This window comes from Festucalex cinctus, chromosome 6 (assembly GCF_051991245.1).
Source record: "Festucalex cinctus isolate MCC-2025b chromosome 6, RoL_Fcin_1.0, whole genome shotgun sequence".
Lineage (NCBI taxonomy): Eukaryota > Metazoa > Chordata > Actinopteri > Syngnathiformes > Syngnathidae > Festucalex > Festucalex cinctus.
In genome coordinates, this window is record NC_135416.1 from 25,211,331 (window position 1) to 25,228,304 (window position 16,974).

At 44.1% G+C, this 16,974-nt stretch overlaps 1 protein-coding gene across 1 annotated transcript in view; it reads right to left on the bottom strand.

Moving 5' to 3' along the window:
* The window catches only part of LOC144021297 (insulin-like growth factor-binding protein 4), a 28,877-nt gene extending 12,567 nt beyond the window's left edge, over nucleotides 1–16,310 (bottom strand). The window contains exons 1-2 of the mRNA XM_077525460.1: nucleotides 15,543–16,310; nucleotides 1,164–1,327 (exon numbers count right to left, since the gene is read on the bottom strand). Coding sequence (XP_077381586.1) covers nucleotides 1,164–1,327; nucleotides 15,543–15,900 — 522 coding nt within the window. The 5' untranslated portion in view covers nucleotides 15,901–16,310. The remainder of the gene's footprint in view (nucleotides 1–1,163; nucleotides 1,328–15,542) is intronic.
* Between the last annotated feature and the right edge of the window lie 664 nt (nucleotides 16,311–16,974).

Below are 16,974 nucleotides of genomic sequence, written 5' to 3' on the forward strand. Positions count from 1 at the left end.
AAAATATAACATCCATGATAAATTATCAATAAAGCACTTATCCCAGGCCACATCAAATGGCAAATAATCTTTTAATTGACATAAAATTATTAAATCAAATTTCCCACTGTGGTAATAGGACGTCATTTAAGCAAGAAAATACCACAAGGAGCAGCAATAAAATAACCAAACTTTGGCTGATGCTTCAGAAGATGAATTGTAAGCTGAATGTGATCTTCAAAGTTGAAGCTGATTTCACATGTTGAGAGTTCAAGCTTTCTAAAGTTTTAAAGTGTTCAAATCTCAGTTGATTGCCTTGCCTGGTCTGCTATTGGAATGGACTTTCCACTGATATTTTAACAGTTCCTGAAAATTCCAGGTTCATATCTTTTTCCTAAAGTACTGGTTTCTATAGACATTTGAAAGATGCAAGTACCAAAACTTGAAACCCCTTTTTCTCAAAACTAGGGATTTCTACCTTCCAACATTAAAACTGCTGTAACTTTGTCAATTTTGAGGTATGTCTATATATTATACATCATTTTAAAGGGAATGAATTAAGTGTAGAATTTCAATATATGAATATCTCAAATTTGATGTGGCGGGGAGGTCACTATTTTTCAACAAGTGTATGGTATGTACTGCTTTGAAGACCCCCTTTTTTCTTTTCTCGCTCAGTTCCTTAGACCCCAGTGTTAGATTTGGCTGAGGCATCTTGCTTTTTCTACTAAGTACTGCTGAGTACTCTCTCAAATGTTCTCCAATCTCGATACTGTAAATGTATATGATCGTATGCCAAAAAAAGAAAGTTTCTTGGGAATGGTAATATGGCGGCCTCGCGATTTCAAAATTCTTGGCCTATCAGCTATCCAGTAATATATACAGATCAGTGACTGTACCACGCTGCTTCTGTTCGCCGTGACCAAGCTGTTTCCATTCACATTAGCACAAGACTAACGGAGCAGAAGCCAGAGCCCCTTTGAGAGAGGATATGGCCTAGGCGTGGCCTGGTGCAGCTATTTACATAAACATGACACACCCTTAAAACAGGCTGTTCTGAACTGAAGTTTTTTTTGTTGTTTTTTTTCTGATTTAGGGACAGCAAAAAATGTCAGTTTTGACTAATGTTTTAATATGTGGAAAAGTAGCATAATATGGGATCTTTAAATGATGCTTTTGCTCACCAGCGCCGCCTTGGCTTCCTCCCTCGCCGTGTTGCTTCTCTGATTTGCGGATTTTGGTGGGTGTCGGGCCAGGGTCTTCTGTATGCAGCGTTTGTCTTGTGGACTGCATCGAATATTGCTGTTGTTTGGGTGCTCGGGGATGATTTCGTCCTGCCGTTCCATCACTAAAGGCAAAAAGAAACAAATCAATCTGTCAGAGTATGTCAAAGTTACTTTCCTCCTGTTTTAATATGTCTGGTACTAGGTTCGCTGTCGGGTGCTTCATAATAACTGCAGCCATGCCACGATTTATTAGGTCGTTTAAATGACAGAACCCCTGTTGCGGCCTGTACCACGTTCAAATGTGTGTGCCGAGTTCTGCGGCCCTTCAGGCAGCCAGCTGCTTCCTGAGGAAATGTCCCCTCCCTCTTCATCCTACATCTCTCCAGATGGAGGTTGTTAAAGTGTATTTGCACTGTCATACTCTAAATGAGCACTGCTGTGTATGCTTATGTGCATGTGCGCCTCACTGTGCACATATCCACGTTCATTTCACCTGTGGCTTGTGAGACTTGGCAGTGTTTGGTACTTCCAGCTTATTACCCATGGCGTTTTATAGACTGGCACCGGAATCAAAGCAGGCTAAACTGTAAAAGCTGTAGATTTGCGCTCTGCTTGCTACACAAGATCCCTGCCAGGCATCCAATTAAACACTGTTGGCAAAGAGAAAGAAAGAGAGGGCGGTTCTGTTGCCTGCATGCTAAGACCTTGCATGGTGATTTTGCTTTGGATTTTTTTTTTTTATATGATTGGCTGGCACCCAGTTCAGGGTGCACCCCGCCTACTGCCTGGAGACAGCTGGAATAGGCTCCAGCACACTTGCAACCCTTGAGAGGGAAAACGGTTCAGATGGATGGATGGATGGATGTGACACGAAAGTGGGGTGTTGGTGGCAGGACCCAAATGCAGGAGGCAACAAAAAACCGGGCAAGGCAGGGATGCAGGTAAAAAAAAAAGTATTTAATTAACAAAACTATAAACAAGGTACTATGGGAAAACTTAACTCGATCAAAAACAAACACAAGGCGTGGCAAGGAAAACAAGGACATGAACATGAACAGGCACAACAGATACTATGACTCCACAAGAACCAAACGGAAAACAGGGAACTAAATACACACAGGCTAATGACAATGACTAGACACAGCTGGGCAAGACACAAGTGGCAGGGGAAGCTGATTGGTGGATACACTGGGAAGGGAAGAAACACTCAGGTGGACGTGGTTTGACATAACGGGACAAGGGAGGAAACAAGGAACACATGACAAACGACCAAAAGACAAAAACCCACCCCCACCAAACCAAAACATGACATAACCCCCCCCTCAAGGGACGGCTCCCAGACGTCCAACATAAAAAGTCCAAAAACAAGGGCGGGCGGAAGGGGGCACGGAGGAGGGCACACGGCCCCCCCAGCCGTCCCAGACAAAAAGCAGTTCAGGAGGGCGTCCTCGACGCCCGACAAGAGAGTCCCAGCGGGGCCAGTCAGGAGGGCGTCCTCGACGCCCCACGAGAGGTGAAGGCAGCCGCAGGGCTTGCGCCGCCGGGACTTTGAGCGATGCCTGGCGAGGTTCCGGAACTTTGGGAGGCGCCCGGCGAGGTTCCGGAACTTTGGGAGGCGCCCGGCGAGGTTCCGGAACTTTGGGAGGCGCCCGGCGAGGCTCCGGAACTTTGGGAGGCGCCCGGCGAGGCTCCGGAACTTTGGGAGGCGCCCGGCGAGGCTCCGGAACTTTGGGAGGCGCCCGGCGAGGCTCCGGAACTTTGGGCGGCGCCCGGCGAGGCTCCGGAACTTTGGGCGGCGCCCGGCGAGGCTCCCGGACTTTGGGCGGCGCCCGGCGAGGCTCCCGGACTTTGGGCGGCGCCCGGCGAGGCTCCCGGACTTTGGGCGGCGCCCGGCGAGGCTCCCGGACTTTGGGCGGCGCCCGGCGAGGCTCCCGGACTTTGGGCGGCGCCCGGCGAGGCTCCCGGACTTTGGGCGGCGCCCGGCGAGGCTCCCGGACTTTGGGCGGCGCCCGGCGAGGCTCCCGGACTTTGGGCGGCGCCCGGCGAGGCTCCCGGACTTTGGGCGGCGCCCGGCGAGGCTCCCGGACTTTGGGCGGCGCCCGGCGAGGCTCCCGGACTTTGGGCGGCGCCCGGCGAGGCTCCCGGACTTTGGGCGGCGCCCGGCGAGGCTCCCGGACTTTGGGCGGCGCCCGGCGAGGCTCCCGGACTTTGGGCGGCGCCCGGCGAGGCTCCCGGACTTTGGGCGGCGCCCGGCGAGGCTCAGGGGCGAGAGGTTGCAGCAGACGAGGTTCAGGAGCGAGAGGCTCCAGCAGACGAGGTTCAGGAGCGAGAGGCTCCAGCAGACGAGGTTCAGGAGCGAGAGGCTCCAGCAGACGAGGTTCAGGAGCGAGAGGCTCCAGCAGACGAGGTTCAGGAGCGAGAGGCTCCAGCAGACGAGGTTCAGGAGCGAGAGGCTCCAGCAGACGAGGTTCAGGAGCGAGAGGCTCCAGCAGACGAGGTTCAGGAGCGAGAGGCTCCAGCAGACGAGGTTCAGGAGCGAAAGGCTCCAGCAGACGAGGTTCAGGAGCGAGAGGCTCCAGCAGACGAGGTTCAGGAGCGAGAAGCTCCAGCAGACGAGGTTCAGGAGCGAGAGGCCGCAGCAGACGACACAAAGGAACGAGAGGCTGGAGCAGACGAGATTCAGGAGCGAGAGGTCGCAGCAGACGAGGCCCAGGGACTTGAGGCCTGTCTGACCCGTCACTCCCGACGCCACGGAGCCTAGCCAGTACCTCTTTTAGCCCGGCAATGGCTCGGTCGCAGGACTCAAGCGCCTTCTTCGCCCCGGGCTCCCATTCCACCCTTGCCCCCGCTGGGTCCAGTTCTGGTGGAGTCATTCTGACACGAAAGTGGGGTGTTGGTGGCAGGACCCAAATGCAGGAGGCAACAAAAAACCGGGCAAGGCAGGGATGCAGGTAAAAAAAAAGTATTTAATTAACAAAACTATAAACAAGGTACTATGGGAAAACTTAACTCGATCAAAAACAAACACAAGGCGTGGCAAGGAAAACAAGGACATGAACATGAACAGGCACAACAGATACTATGACTCCACAAGAACCAAACGGAAAACAGGGAACTAAATACACACAGGCTAATGACAATGACTAGACACAGCTGGGCAAGACACAAGTGGCAGGGGAAGCTGATTGGTGGATACACTGGGAAGGGAAGAAACACTCAGGTGGACGTGGTTTGACATAACGGGACAAGGGAGGAAACAAGGAACACATGACAAACGACCAAAAGACAAAAACCCACCCCCACCAAACCAAAACATGACAGGATGGATGGATATGTTGTCTTAGTTGTGTCATTATTAGAAGAGCATGGTGTTACTTTTTGACTGTTGACATCAAAACAATTAATTAGTTTTTATCCTCACCCTGTAGGAACTTGTAGAAAATACATTCGACATACAGTATATTAACGCAAATGTTGCAAGCCTGCCGTGATCCTATTGTATAAAAAATTATGATTGGTGAACTGTCTGCCCTGGCACGTCTGGGGAAATTGTGCCGATTCTGTTTATTTTTTTTGTCTCGCTGCTTTTAATCTTCGCTCATCAGCACTTCCTCTCGCATGCGCCAGCATTGTTTGAGTTGTTTCCGACATCCAAAGTTGTTAATTCTTCTCTTTTGTCTCTTCATACTTCCGATTGCATGCAGTCTTACTGGATTTGGGAGTGGGTCAAGAGTGAGATGTCTTGTTTGTTGCTTCAATTACTGTTTTACTTGTGGGAAATCAACACTACTTTGATTAGGATAATGGAGTCTTCTGTTTTTGATACTCTTTTGTGCATCATTACTACTACAATAACATAATTACTATATTGTTATTTTCCCTAAGTACTACTGAAACTGCACACATACGTTTCATTTGCAGATGTTATTACATTATATTTATGTTACTTTAAAAGAAGCTAGAGGTGGGTTAATTTGATGAAAATCAATGGAATATACACCCATCCATCCATTTTCTTGACCGCTTATTCCTCACAAGGGTTGCGGGGGGTGCTGGCGCCTATCTCAGCTGGCTCTGGGCAGTAGGCGGGGGACACCCTGGACTGGTTGCCAGCCAATCGCAGGGCACACAGAGACGAACAACCATCCACACTCACAAGCACACCGAGGGACAATCCGGAGCAGCCAATTAACCTGCCATGCATGTCTTTGGAATGTGGGAGGAGACCAGAGCACCCGGAGAAGACCCAGGCGGGCACGGGGAGAACATGCAAACTCCACTCAGGAAGGCCGGAACCTGGACTCAAACCCAGGTCCTCAGTACTGGGAGGCGGACGTGCTAACCACTCAACCACCGTGCCGCCATCAATGGAATATTTCTAGCAAATTTCAAAAGAAGCCTACACCTCTAAATAGTACAAAGAGTCATTTCCCATTACAATTATTTTTGCCTTTGTTCAGCTATGCACACTTAAAATGGCAAGGTCAAAAGTAACCCAAATTGAATGAATTGGATCCAAAGCGTTCCGAGCTGTGTTATTTATACTTAGTACAGGGGCTGAGGATTTCACCAACCACGTTGAGTCAAGATTTTGATCCAAGAAGGGATCAACACTACCCATATTGATTTGTTAAAACTACCAATAATTGAGTTGCCAGGTTATCAGTATAACTGAAAAAAAAAATCATACTCATTTTATGCCCAATATTTTCTAAGAAGAAGAAATAGCAAGTTTCCCCATCAGGAGTCAACACAGCAAGTCACTTGCATGATGTTTGACAGTTTTTGCATCAGATGCCCTTCGTGACACAACCAACCCAAAGGGTGGGCCTTCTCCCCTGACCAGGACTTGAACCCTGATCCTTGACTTCTAAGTCAGTGGTGTTACCCAGTGAGCAATCCAATCACAAGCGGCACTGCTGAAGCATGAAGGTCAGTAAGATTCACTTCAACTTCATTGCAGGCGACCAGCTTCAGCTCTCATCTCTGTTTAGAACAGGGGCGGGCCTCGAGGGCTGAAGTCTTGCAGGTTTTGGAGGGTTCACTTTTCCAACACAGCTGATTCCAATCAACAGGATCATTATCAGGCTAATGCAGAGCTTGCTGATGAGCTGATCATATATCTGCTGTGTTGGAGAAGGGAAACATGCAAAACCTGCAGGACTCCGGCCCTCGAGGAGTGAGTTTGCCCACCCCTGGTTTAGATGAAAAGTTGTACTAAATCTAAAGATGAATGCTAGCTGACCCAGGATGAGGCCAAATCAGTACAAATCTTTACAGCACTTTACAGGTTTTGTTCATTTTGGGGCTGCTTATGGAGTCAAACACAACCCCCCTAAGTCCATTCCACTGATTGACTTGACATTTCTGTTTTCTACAAAAATATCTTTTGGGACACTAAGAATAAGTGTACAAAAAACATGATGATTCTGAATGATAAACATCAAAGGCCAAGGCAAAGTCACTATGTTTTTCTTTCATCACTTTACCAGACACTTTCCTTACATCTGACCGAATAACGAGACTATTGGCTTAAAACCAAATGACCCAGGATGACTGTGGTAGCCTGGGTCGAAGGTCAGCTCTCTCAGAATATGTTACTCATCAGCGCGCTTTGTGATGTCCACCCCAACTCCCTCAGAGCAAGTCAATAAAGCAACCAGACACCCTAAAAGCAAGACTCTGTCAAGTTGTACTGAAAGTCACATATTTCAGGAATTCTTGCTCATGCTTCGAACATTTCACTGCAGAAGGGTCTCAGCAAACAATTGATACTGATTCTGAGGGATTAATAGACTTTATAGGTTATAGTTTAGTTTATTTAAAGGGCAATGGGAAGTAGCATTAAAAAGATGGCTGCACCAGATTTAGCACTATGCTAGTTTCCATTGGTGGTCCTCGATTCTTACGTATTTTAAATCACATTGGTTACATCACCCATCCATCCATTGTTTTATACGCTTATCCCAGAGGCGTCCAAACTACGGCCCGGGGGCCATTTGTGGGCCGCCGTCCATTTTTCAGAGGCCCGCGACATATGCTAAAAATGGCATTTGACTCAGTTCAAACATCCATCCATCCATCCATTTTCTTGACCGCTTATTCCTCACAAGGGTTGCGGGGGCTGCTGGCGCCTATCTCAGCTGGCTCTGGGCAGTAGGCGGGGGACACCCTGGACTGGTTGCCAACCAATCGCAGGGCACACAGAGACGAACAACCATCCACACTCACACGCATACCTAGGGACAATTCGGGGCGCCCAATTAACCTTCCATGCATGTCTTTGGAATGTGGGAGGAGACCGGAGTACCCGGAGAAGACCCACGCGGGCACGGGGAGAACATGCAAACTCCACCCAGGAAGGTCCGAGCCTGGACTCGAACCGGAGACCTCAGAACTGGGAAGCGGACATGCTAACCACTCGACTACCGTGCCGCCCTCAGTTCAAACAAAATAAACAAAACAAAACAAAAATGTTTGTAGATGGTCAAAGTTAACTAAAACTAATTAAAAAAAAACTAAAACTAAAAATTCAAAAAAACAATACAATGTTACCGAAATAAAATAAAAACGAAAATGCTTTTTAAAAAAACGAAAACAAACTGAAACTACATTTTGTGTTTACAAAACTAACTAAAACTAACTATAATTATAGCAAACATGTCCTTCGTTTTAGTCTTTGGTAATTAATTTGATGCATGAGCCTTTGAGGATGATTTTAAATGTGATTTTTAGTAGATTTATTTGATATCAACCGGAATAATGACGTTTGAAAGTATGTCACACAGAAGTGACGTCATCTAGCAGCAGCCAATCCCGAAAAACTGAAAAACAAAACTGAAAACTAAAACTAAGCATTTTTTAAAGAACTAAACTAATAAAAACTAACAGCCTGAAAACTAATATAACTAAAATGAAAAATTCGAAAACTATAATAACCCTACTGCCATATTACAAATAAATTGGTTTATATGCTGTAGCATTTTCTAAATAAGCAAAAGCACAAATAAATTATTTGTACATTTTTTAGGACTAAACACAATTTCTCTTCATAACATTATGTGGCCCTTGCGTCCTTCTGATTTTCTGTATGTGGCGCTCAAATGAAAAAGTTTGGACACCCCTGGCTTATCCTATTCAGGGTCAGAGGGAGCTAGAGCCTATCGCAGGAAAAAGGCAGACTGCACCAAATCACAAGGCACATACGATATAATACAGACAACCATTCACACTGACTGAATGAGACCTGAGCCCACACAGTCTGCACAGAAGCCAGGATAGTGAACCGCTACACCATCATTGACCTGTTTAACATGATTCGAGCTTTCAACAATCTAAAAGTCACATTTTATAGCTCTGAATGTCTTGAATTGATGTATCTCTAATAGACACGAGACCTGCCGCTGGCATGCCTGAAATATGACGTGGTTTACTTTGGATCACGAGCCACTTTTTTCACTGCACTTGTTTGTTTGTTTTTCTGTTCCCTTCAGTGTGGTCCAACTTAATCTTGGTTTCATCTTCAAAGAACCTCATTCCAAGAGCTGTGACGGTGTTTGAAGCTCACTGCATTTTTACAAAGATGGTTTGTAATTTTTGTCTTCTCAATCAACTAGTTACTTTTGTAGGTTTGACCATTGAGGGAGATGTAAAATGATAGCTGCAACTCTTAAATTATTATTATTATTATTATTATTATTATTATTATTATTATTATTTAAATCGCTAAATCAAACCTGTAAGGCTTCACTTCAGTTGTACTGGCAAGTCTGTCAAAAATTCATTTTTGTGAACGAAAAATCAGTGCAATAGATAGATATTACATCACTTCTTATATGGGTTTCCAGTCCACATAAAAAAAATTAAAAAAAAACAACACTAATCAAGCCAAGAATAATGAGGCTGAAGAAATGAAACAAAATTTACTTCTATGTCTCATGGGAGGATAAGAATAACTAATTACATGTTTCATGTACACAGGTTATTCAGTAAAAACAATGATTTTCTTTTCATTTGTTTTGTTTTTGGTTTGTTGTTAATTATCTGGCAGAAAAAGTCACCCAGACTTTCTTCAAGGAAATGGGAACGCCCTTTTCAGAGTCAACATCAAATGTTGCCAAAGCAGCAAACCACTCTAAACATACAGTACCCGCCAGAAGTATTGGTATTTCAAGGTCAAATTCTTTGTTTTTGTTGTATTCTAAAGACATGTTGGGTTTAGATTAAAAGATGAGTATGTGTCAAAAGTTTAAAATTCCAGATTTTATTTTAAGGTATTCACATCCAGATGTGTTAAACAACTCAGGACAGGACATTGAGAGAAGAAATATACAGACCACAAGATGCAAAGCACTCATCAGCAAAAAGAATTCAAAGGATTAGATTTTGCAACGAAATACATAGTTGAGCCACAAAAGTTTTCGAACAAAGTTTCATGGCCTGATGAGACCAAGATTAACCTCTACTAATGTGACGGAAAGGCCAAAGTATGGAGAAAGAAAGGAGCTACTAATGATCCAAAAACAATCAAGCTCATCCGTGAAGCAGGTGCAGGTAAGTGTCATATATGTTGCGTTTGCATGGCTGCTCCTGGAATGGGCTCACGAGTCTTTATTGATGACTTATGATAATAACAGGAAAATAAATTCTACAAAACCCATCCATCCATCAATTTTTTTGACCGCTTATTCCTCACAAGGATCGCGGGGGGTGCTGGAGCCTATCTCAGCTGGATATGGGCAGTAGGCGGGGTACACCCTGGATTGGTTGCCAGCCAGTCACAGTTCTACAAAACCATTTTGTCTAATAATAATAATATGATTTGATGTAAATAAGCAAATTTGTTATTTTCGAAATAAATATCCACTGGTTGCCCTGCTCTAATCAGTAGCCAAGAAGTAGCTCTCAACTTGCAATAGAACATGCATTTCATCTCCTGAAGATGAGACTGAAGCAAGAAACTGTCAATAACTAACAAGAACTTGAAGAGGCCGCAGGAAAGGCCTGGAAAAGCATTTCAAGTCAATGGGTTGCAGGCTTGATGCAGGCATTGCAAGAATGAGTTATATCACCAAATATTATTCACTTTATAAGTGAATTTGATCATGTCTGCTCCAATACCTTTGTTCCATTAAAAAGTGGATGGGTTCAACCAAAATGTACTCTATGTCCTGATTTTTTTTTTAAATACATCTAGATGTAAATAGTATGAAATTAAAGCTGGAATTCTGAACTTTTCTCTCACATAATAACATAATTCTGTTGGAGAGGACTGTAGCACCGTCCAAGTCTCAAGCAATTGTAAGAACAAGCGAATCAATTGAATCCCTGGTAAAGGTGTGCTTTAAAAGGGCAACGAGAGCATAATTTGCTCAAGCCAAAACAGAATAGTAAATCAACAGAAATTTCCAAAAGGAAAAAAAAGCTGCTGCTACATTGCCACATGCTGCTCTAACCATTTCCCAGTCTTCCAGCTGATGCCAAAACAGATCTCCAGGTGCGCAATGTGTTTGGAGTCATGAATCCACCAAGAGCAGGGCAGGGATGGTTTGTTTGATAGATTGTTGGTTTATTCCACAAGAAACAATACAGTACATCTGAAAATAATTGATTGAATAAGGCACATGCCGTCATTGTACAGGATTCCTTTGAACTTCAAATGTCTTTTTAATATTCTTAACTGAGCATGGATCACAGAAAGTGAAGATAGATGTAAAATGAGTAATCAATCTTAGTAGCAGCAGCAGATTTTTGGATGTTCTGTACCATTAATGAAAAAACATTTCAGTAGCCTTGTTGTCCAGTATTCCAAATGAAATTTTTAAACGCCGATTAGCCAACAACAAATACAGAATAAAAAGTCTTCCAGATGGATCATCATTTGAATAAACATTTTCTTCCTAACAAATGACTTTTGGATGAAAGCCTCTGTGAGCTGAAAACAAACCCTGTTTTGTGTTTTCCCACATTAAGCCTCCTCTGGGATTCATACTTTCCTTTGCATTCGGTAAGAAATCAAATTATTTATTGAGGAGAAAATATAATTGTTGTAATGTCATTACCTGGAATATAATTATAAGGAAAGAATATTTGAAGTTGTTCAGGTAAAGCTGAAGCCTTTTTTTTTTTTTTTTTGCATTGCTCAACTCTTGAGTAACCGATTCCATATACTTTTGATCCACAAAATTTCTATTAAACCAATGACGGATAAAAGAAAGATTTTAAAAAAGAGACCTTTCATTTATCTCTGACAAAACGCACAACACTAACTCTGCAATAAAGTCCAAAATAGAACATCCATCCATCCATCCATTTTCTTGACCGCTTATTCATCACAAGGGTCGTGGGGGGTGCTGGCGCCTATCTCAGCTGGCTATGGGCAGTAGGCGGGGGACACCCTGGACTGGTTGCCAGCCAATCGCAGGGCACACAGAGACGAACAACCATCCACACTCACAAGCACACCTAGGGACAATTCGGAGCGCCCAATTAACCTGCCATGCATGTCTTTGGAATGTGGGAGGAGTACCCGGAGAAGACCCAAAATAGAACATAAACAACAAATTCTGAACAAAAGTGCAAGATAATACTGACAACTCCCTGAGTTTATAATTAATTAAATTAATTAAAGTGCAAAATAATACAGTTTCAACTGTTAACAGTTAAGCATGACACTATGAAGTTGTAAAATGGGCGATACAGCTGAAAATTTGATTTACAATGTAAATATTTCATGATGAATCGATGAATCGATATTTCCTTTAAACTTTTGAAAATAAGAAAAATGTGAAAAAGATTAATGATAAAATGTAGTAAAATATAACCCTTCAGAGAAAAATTACCATTCATATTAAAAAAAAAATATAGGTACATAATAGTACAGAAAAAGTAGGCAACAAGTTAGTATAGGACTCTACACATGAGTAAATAAAAGCACTATATTGCTTGTACTGCATTCAGCAGGAAAAATAGACCCCATTAATGGACTGAATAATTAAGCAGCATATATTAATAATAATAATAATAATAATAATAATAATAATAATAATAATAATAATAATAATAATAATAATAATAATAATAATAATAATAGTGTTCTCGGTCGATGAAAACAGGCAAATGTGCAAAAAAGGTATATGCATGCAATAATGTCATGTAAGTCATCATACTGTACCACCCAAATTGAGTTAGCAAATAAAATACAATGTTAGAAGCAGAACAGTTGGAAGGAATGTACTCTATGCATTCATATAAATCTTACAAACATACATATATTGACAGAAATTGCATCATCATGGGCATATGAAAGGATGGACATCGATAGAATTCAAAAAAGAAAATGCAGTGTAAGCCATGCAGATACGGGGCAGCAACACACTAATATTGCACTGTAAGCATGAAAATTAACCTTCTAAACAAACAGTCCATATATTTACATAAATTGTATCTAAAAATGTCACACACATTTATTAAATATATGACTGTTGAATGTCAGCATATGGAGCACATGTGTAATCAAACATTTTTATGGGCTATAAAGAGAAACAGCAATGACCGCCTGCGTCAATTAATGGGTGCAGTCGCGTGAGGCACGAAAGAGCCTATGATTCATCGCAGCCGCTCTTCAACCCCCCCCCCCCCCCCCCCATTTATTTCAACAGGAAATAAGAAAAAGAACAGAAGGAAAAGAAAATGAATGTAAAGCACGTGCCAGAGAACTAAAATGGAAAATCATTCAATGTCATCATTATTAGGTTCCTGTGTTAGTGTTGTCAAACACAACTGCACAATTTCCCGTGATTAATCACATTTTTCTACTTAAGCTTATAACGGATATTTACTGAGTAAACTCTTGCAATTAATGCAACATCACCATTTAGAAAATATATATCTCGATTCAATGTGCATTTCATTTGTGTTGTAATGATTGTCTTTTTCCGTGCATTGTAAGCTAATAGGTTGGTGTCTGAATCCCTATCATCTCCCAGGCCAGGGATTGTCTGTCTTTCCCAAAGTTCAATGTTGGATTGTTTGTGGATCTCTTGGCTGCAGCACTGCGAGGGGTCCCTGTGCACGAAAGGACAGCAAGTAGCTTATCACATTTACTCCCGCATTAGAGCCGCAGCTGAACAAATGCACTGCAGCGCTCCAAGTAAGTAAATACACAACACCAACATACATCTAAGAGGCATTTTTTAAATCCTTAATTAATATCAAGAGAACAGACACATTTAATAATACTATTTCTAAAACATGCTGTGGGGGTGCAAGAGAAATGAGGGCTGAATTGTCACACACTTACATTTATGCTCTTGTGCTTTTTAGCCGGAATACTTTTAAGCGTTATATCCCTTACATCTGTATCCATTTGTAAATATTATTGTTTTATTTTTCCACGAAAGGAAGAATTTGTGTGTTGTACTGGTAAAGACTTGAAAGGAATGTTGGCCCAGATGCCAACACACACACACACACACACACACACACACACACGAAATGACTTATTCTGAGTATTAGGATAGACAGGCTTTCATAGAAGTCACTACATCACTAAATCTGTCTTAAACCTTGACATAGGATAGCAGACAGCTCTTGGAATTTGGTTACAATGGAAATAATAAATAATAAATTGATGGCCTACATGTTTCACAGACAAATATGCTCCTTTGACACTGGCCACTCATCATTGTCTTCAGTCAGCTGTTGAGACCTGCTCCTAGCACAGAATCCTTCAAATTCTCTTGGATTCGAAAAACCCTCTTCTATTCTGATCCAGCGTGTTCATCGCTGCCATGAGTGAGGCTGTCTCACACACGTATTCAGGAGATTCACCCCCTTGTTTAATAACACAAGTAAATCAGCTTTCACCTTTCTCCGGTGCTCATTTTTACTGGCTCAATGCTGCAATGAATATATCACTCATTCTTGTGAATTGCTGCCCAGAAGAATTGATTTACCGGGTCTTAGGCACATCTCCCCCACTTTGTTATGATCCCAAGGGTAATAAGAAGCATAGAGAGGAATAGAACTATGAGGTCAGATTTCAGAGCATTGAAAAAAAGATTTTTGAACTGAGCAGAAGAGCAAGTTCCATCGCCTTAATATACGTTGAAGAAACTCAGAATCTGGTCAGCGCAAGGACAGCCCTCTTTTTTTTTTTCTTTTTTTTTTTTTTATCATGCGCTAAACAGCTTTCCTCGTCTTTCTGATTCCATTTAGTCACGCTATGTGCTGGCCTAACCTATGCTGGCCCTGCACGGAGAGCAGAAGGCTCTCATTTCAGCTCTGGCAGAATGAGTGCTGATGAGCTCATCCTCCTGCAGGAGCTGGACGCGGTGGGCGATGCATTCGAAGGCTTGTTAGGGCTTGGGGGTGGGGGGTGAGGGGCAGTGGAAACAGATGCTGCACTGGAGATGAGTGTCCTGGGAGTTTTATAATGACTGATCCAAGTCTTTGTTGTTCTGGCCGGAGCCGAAAGCCCGCGCGTTTACCAGTTTGTTCAAGCAACACGGGACCAGTATGCGGCGAGTTGGGATCAAATAAAAGAACCGCGTCCGTTACGCTTAATAAAAATTGCATCGCACGGAAAATCACGGAAATCGACACCACTCTTTTTGTTTCGAATAGAAGACGACTGATGCTATTACATCAGGAGGGAGAAGTTAAAGTCCATTGAACTGGAAAGGGATCTGCAGATAAGGCATCCCCACAGTGTAGACAAACAACAAAGAGGAGAAGACGAACTCTGTCTGGAGGCGTGTGATCCAGAAGTCAGGGAGAGACGCGAACATGAACCGTTTGCAGCGCTAGGACGAGGAATGAAAAAGCACCAAGTGAATTACTGATTGCAGCGCGCTCTATTAGCCCCAGACTGGCCACACTGCATTACAGTCTTTTGATACGGCAGCTTTTATTGCCTCCTCGCAGCACATACACACACCACACACACAGGCGCAGACTCTCACATTCCCACAGCCACCACAATGTTTTTCACTGCCTGCACAATATCGCATCTGATCACCTTTTCATATCAATTAATAAAGCATGTTTTGAAAATTATAACTTGAGGGTCAAAAGGTCACACGCTCGAGCGGCAGCTCCTTGCGCGTGCACGCCTACGCCAGCTATCGCCACAGCACTCTGCTCTGGATCCTGCTGCAGGGCCCCTTTCGCAGCAAGTGTCTGCAAGAACCCCAACAGGCCATGCAGAAGGAGCTGCTGTGTGGGCCAGAGCTAAGATCAGTGTAAACAACGCTTCTCACAGGTAACCTCGGTATCCAGCACAAAGCAACACCCCGCATTCATTGTTCGTGACTGACTCGAGATCGAGAAGCTCACCTGAGTTTTCCTCCACCTCCCTCTCATCGGTGCACACCCCCTGGCCATGCATGAGGGAGTGCAGCGGTCTCTCGATCCCCTGTGGCGGGTAGCAGCGCAGGCCGGTTCCACACCGCGGTGAGTAGACGCCACAGTGTGCCCCCTTGGGGAGGGCGCAAGTGGGGCAGCAGCCGCAGCCGGCCTCGCGCACCGTCTCCTCGCAGTTTTCCGGCAGTTGACAGCTGGCTAGCCTCTCCTCGGAACACACCGGGCAGCGGATGGCCTGGTCGGACAAGCACAGTGCCACTAGCATCAAAGTGGCAAAAGCCCACAGGCCCCGGTAGGATGGCGCCAGCGCCACAGCACCCTCGCCCACCATGGCACGCAATCCTATGCACTGGTCACCTTAACGTTCCTGAGCTTTAGGTCACTTATCTAATTCCAGACAGCAGATTGGAGCCCAACGAGGGGACGGGAGTTGAGAGAAACTCTTTGTCTCGGGTGGTCTTTGATATTTTCAGCTAGGGACACAATGCCTGGTCTGTGATGCTTCTCTGTGGAACGGCATTGAAATAGAAGCTTGCTCTTGATCTGCTCAGCTGGCGGATGCAGTGATGATAAGAACTAGCTTTTGTTGTGTTCAAACAAATATCCACCAGCGTGTTCTTCAAGTCCAGAGCCGAAAAAGCCAAAAATGAGGTCTGCAGCTGCAAAATCATCAAAAGGCAATGTTTTGAATAACAACTGCTGTCTCTCCTCTTGCTGGTGAGCAGTGCAAAGAACTGGCGCCTGAGAATGGCTCAACTTGAGTGGCTCTCTTTGGACTTTATACTGGTCTATGGACACGCCTCTTTTTACAGTGAGAGAGAAGCTGAAAGGCTCAGCAGAGAAAAGCCAGACTAAAGCTCTCTCTCTCGCTCGCTCTCTCTCTGTCTCCTACCCACAAACACAATCTTACTCGCTCTCCCTTGTTCTTTTCTCAACCTTGACTGCACAAAGAAGGAAATGGCAGAATTCTGCCCCGCTGGTTTGCGAAGGCAACTCTCATTACCTTAACAAAATGTTTGGAACGCAGAGCAAACAAGTTGAACAGACCCCTAATCTACCTGTGAGACCATAACAACAGCAAACGTGTGCGCTCATGTTTGTTTGAAAGAATGTGCAAAAGCTCAGTTTGCCATGCCCCAGACCACATGTTCGAATGTGTGCTCTCTTGAGCTCTCTCTTCTGAAGTGGGCAGCAATGAAAGGGGAAACGGACAGTCTTGTCTAACACCGCCCTGCTCCACTGGCCCCCAGCTTCCAAACACCCACCTCCCTCCACCACACCCAATGGAGTGCAGAGAGATTTACGGAAACACTGACTAACAGCCTATTAAGTGGCTTCTCTGATGTTTTTCCTGAACATTCATTCGTGTTGCTTGTTTGTCCTTTAACCGTCCCTTCAAGGTTTT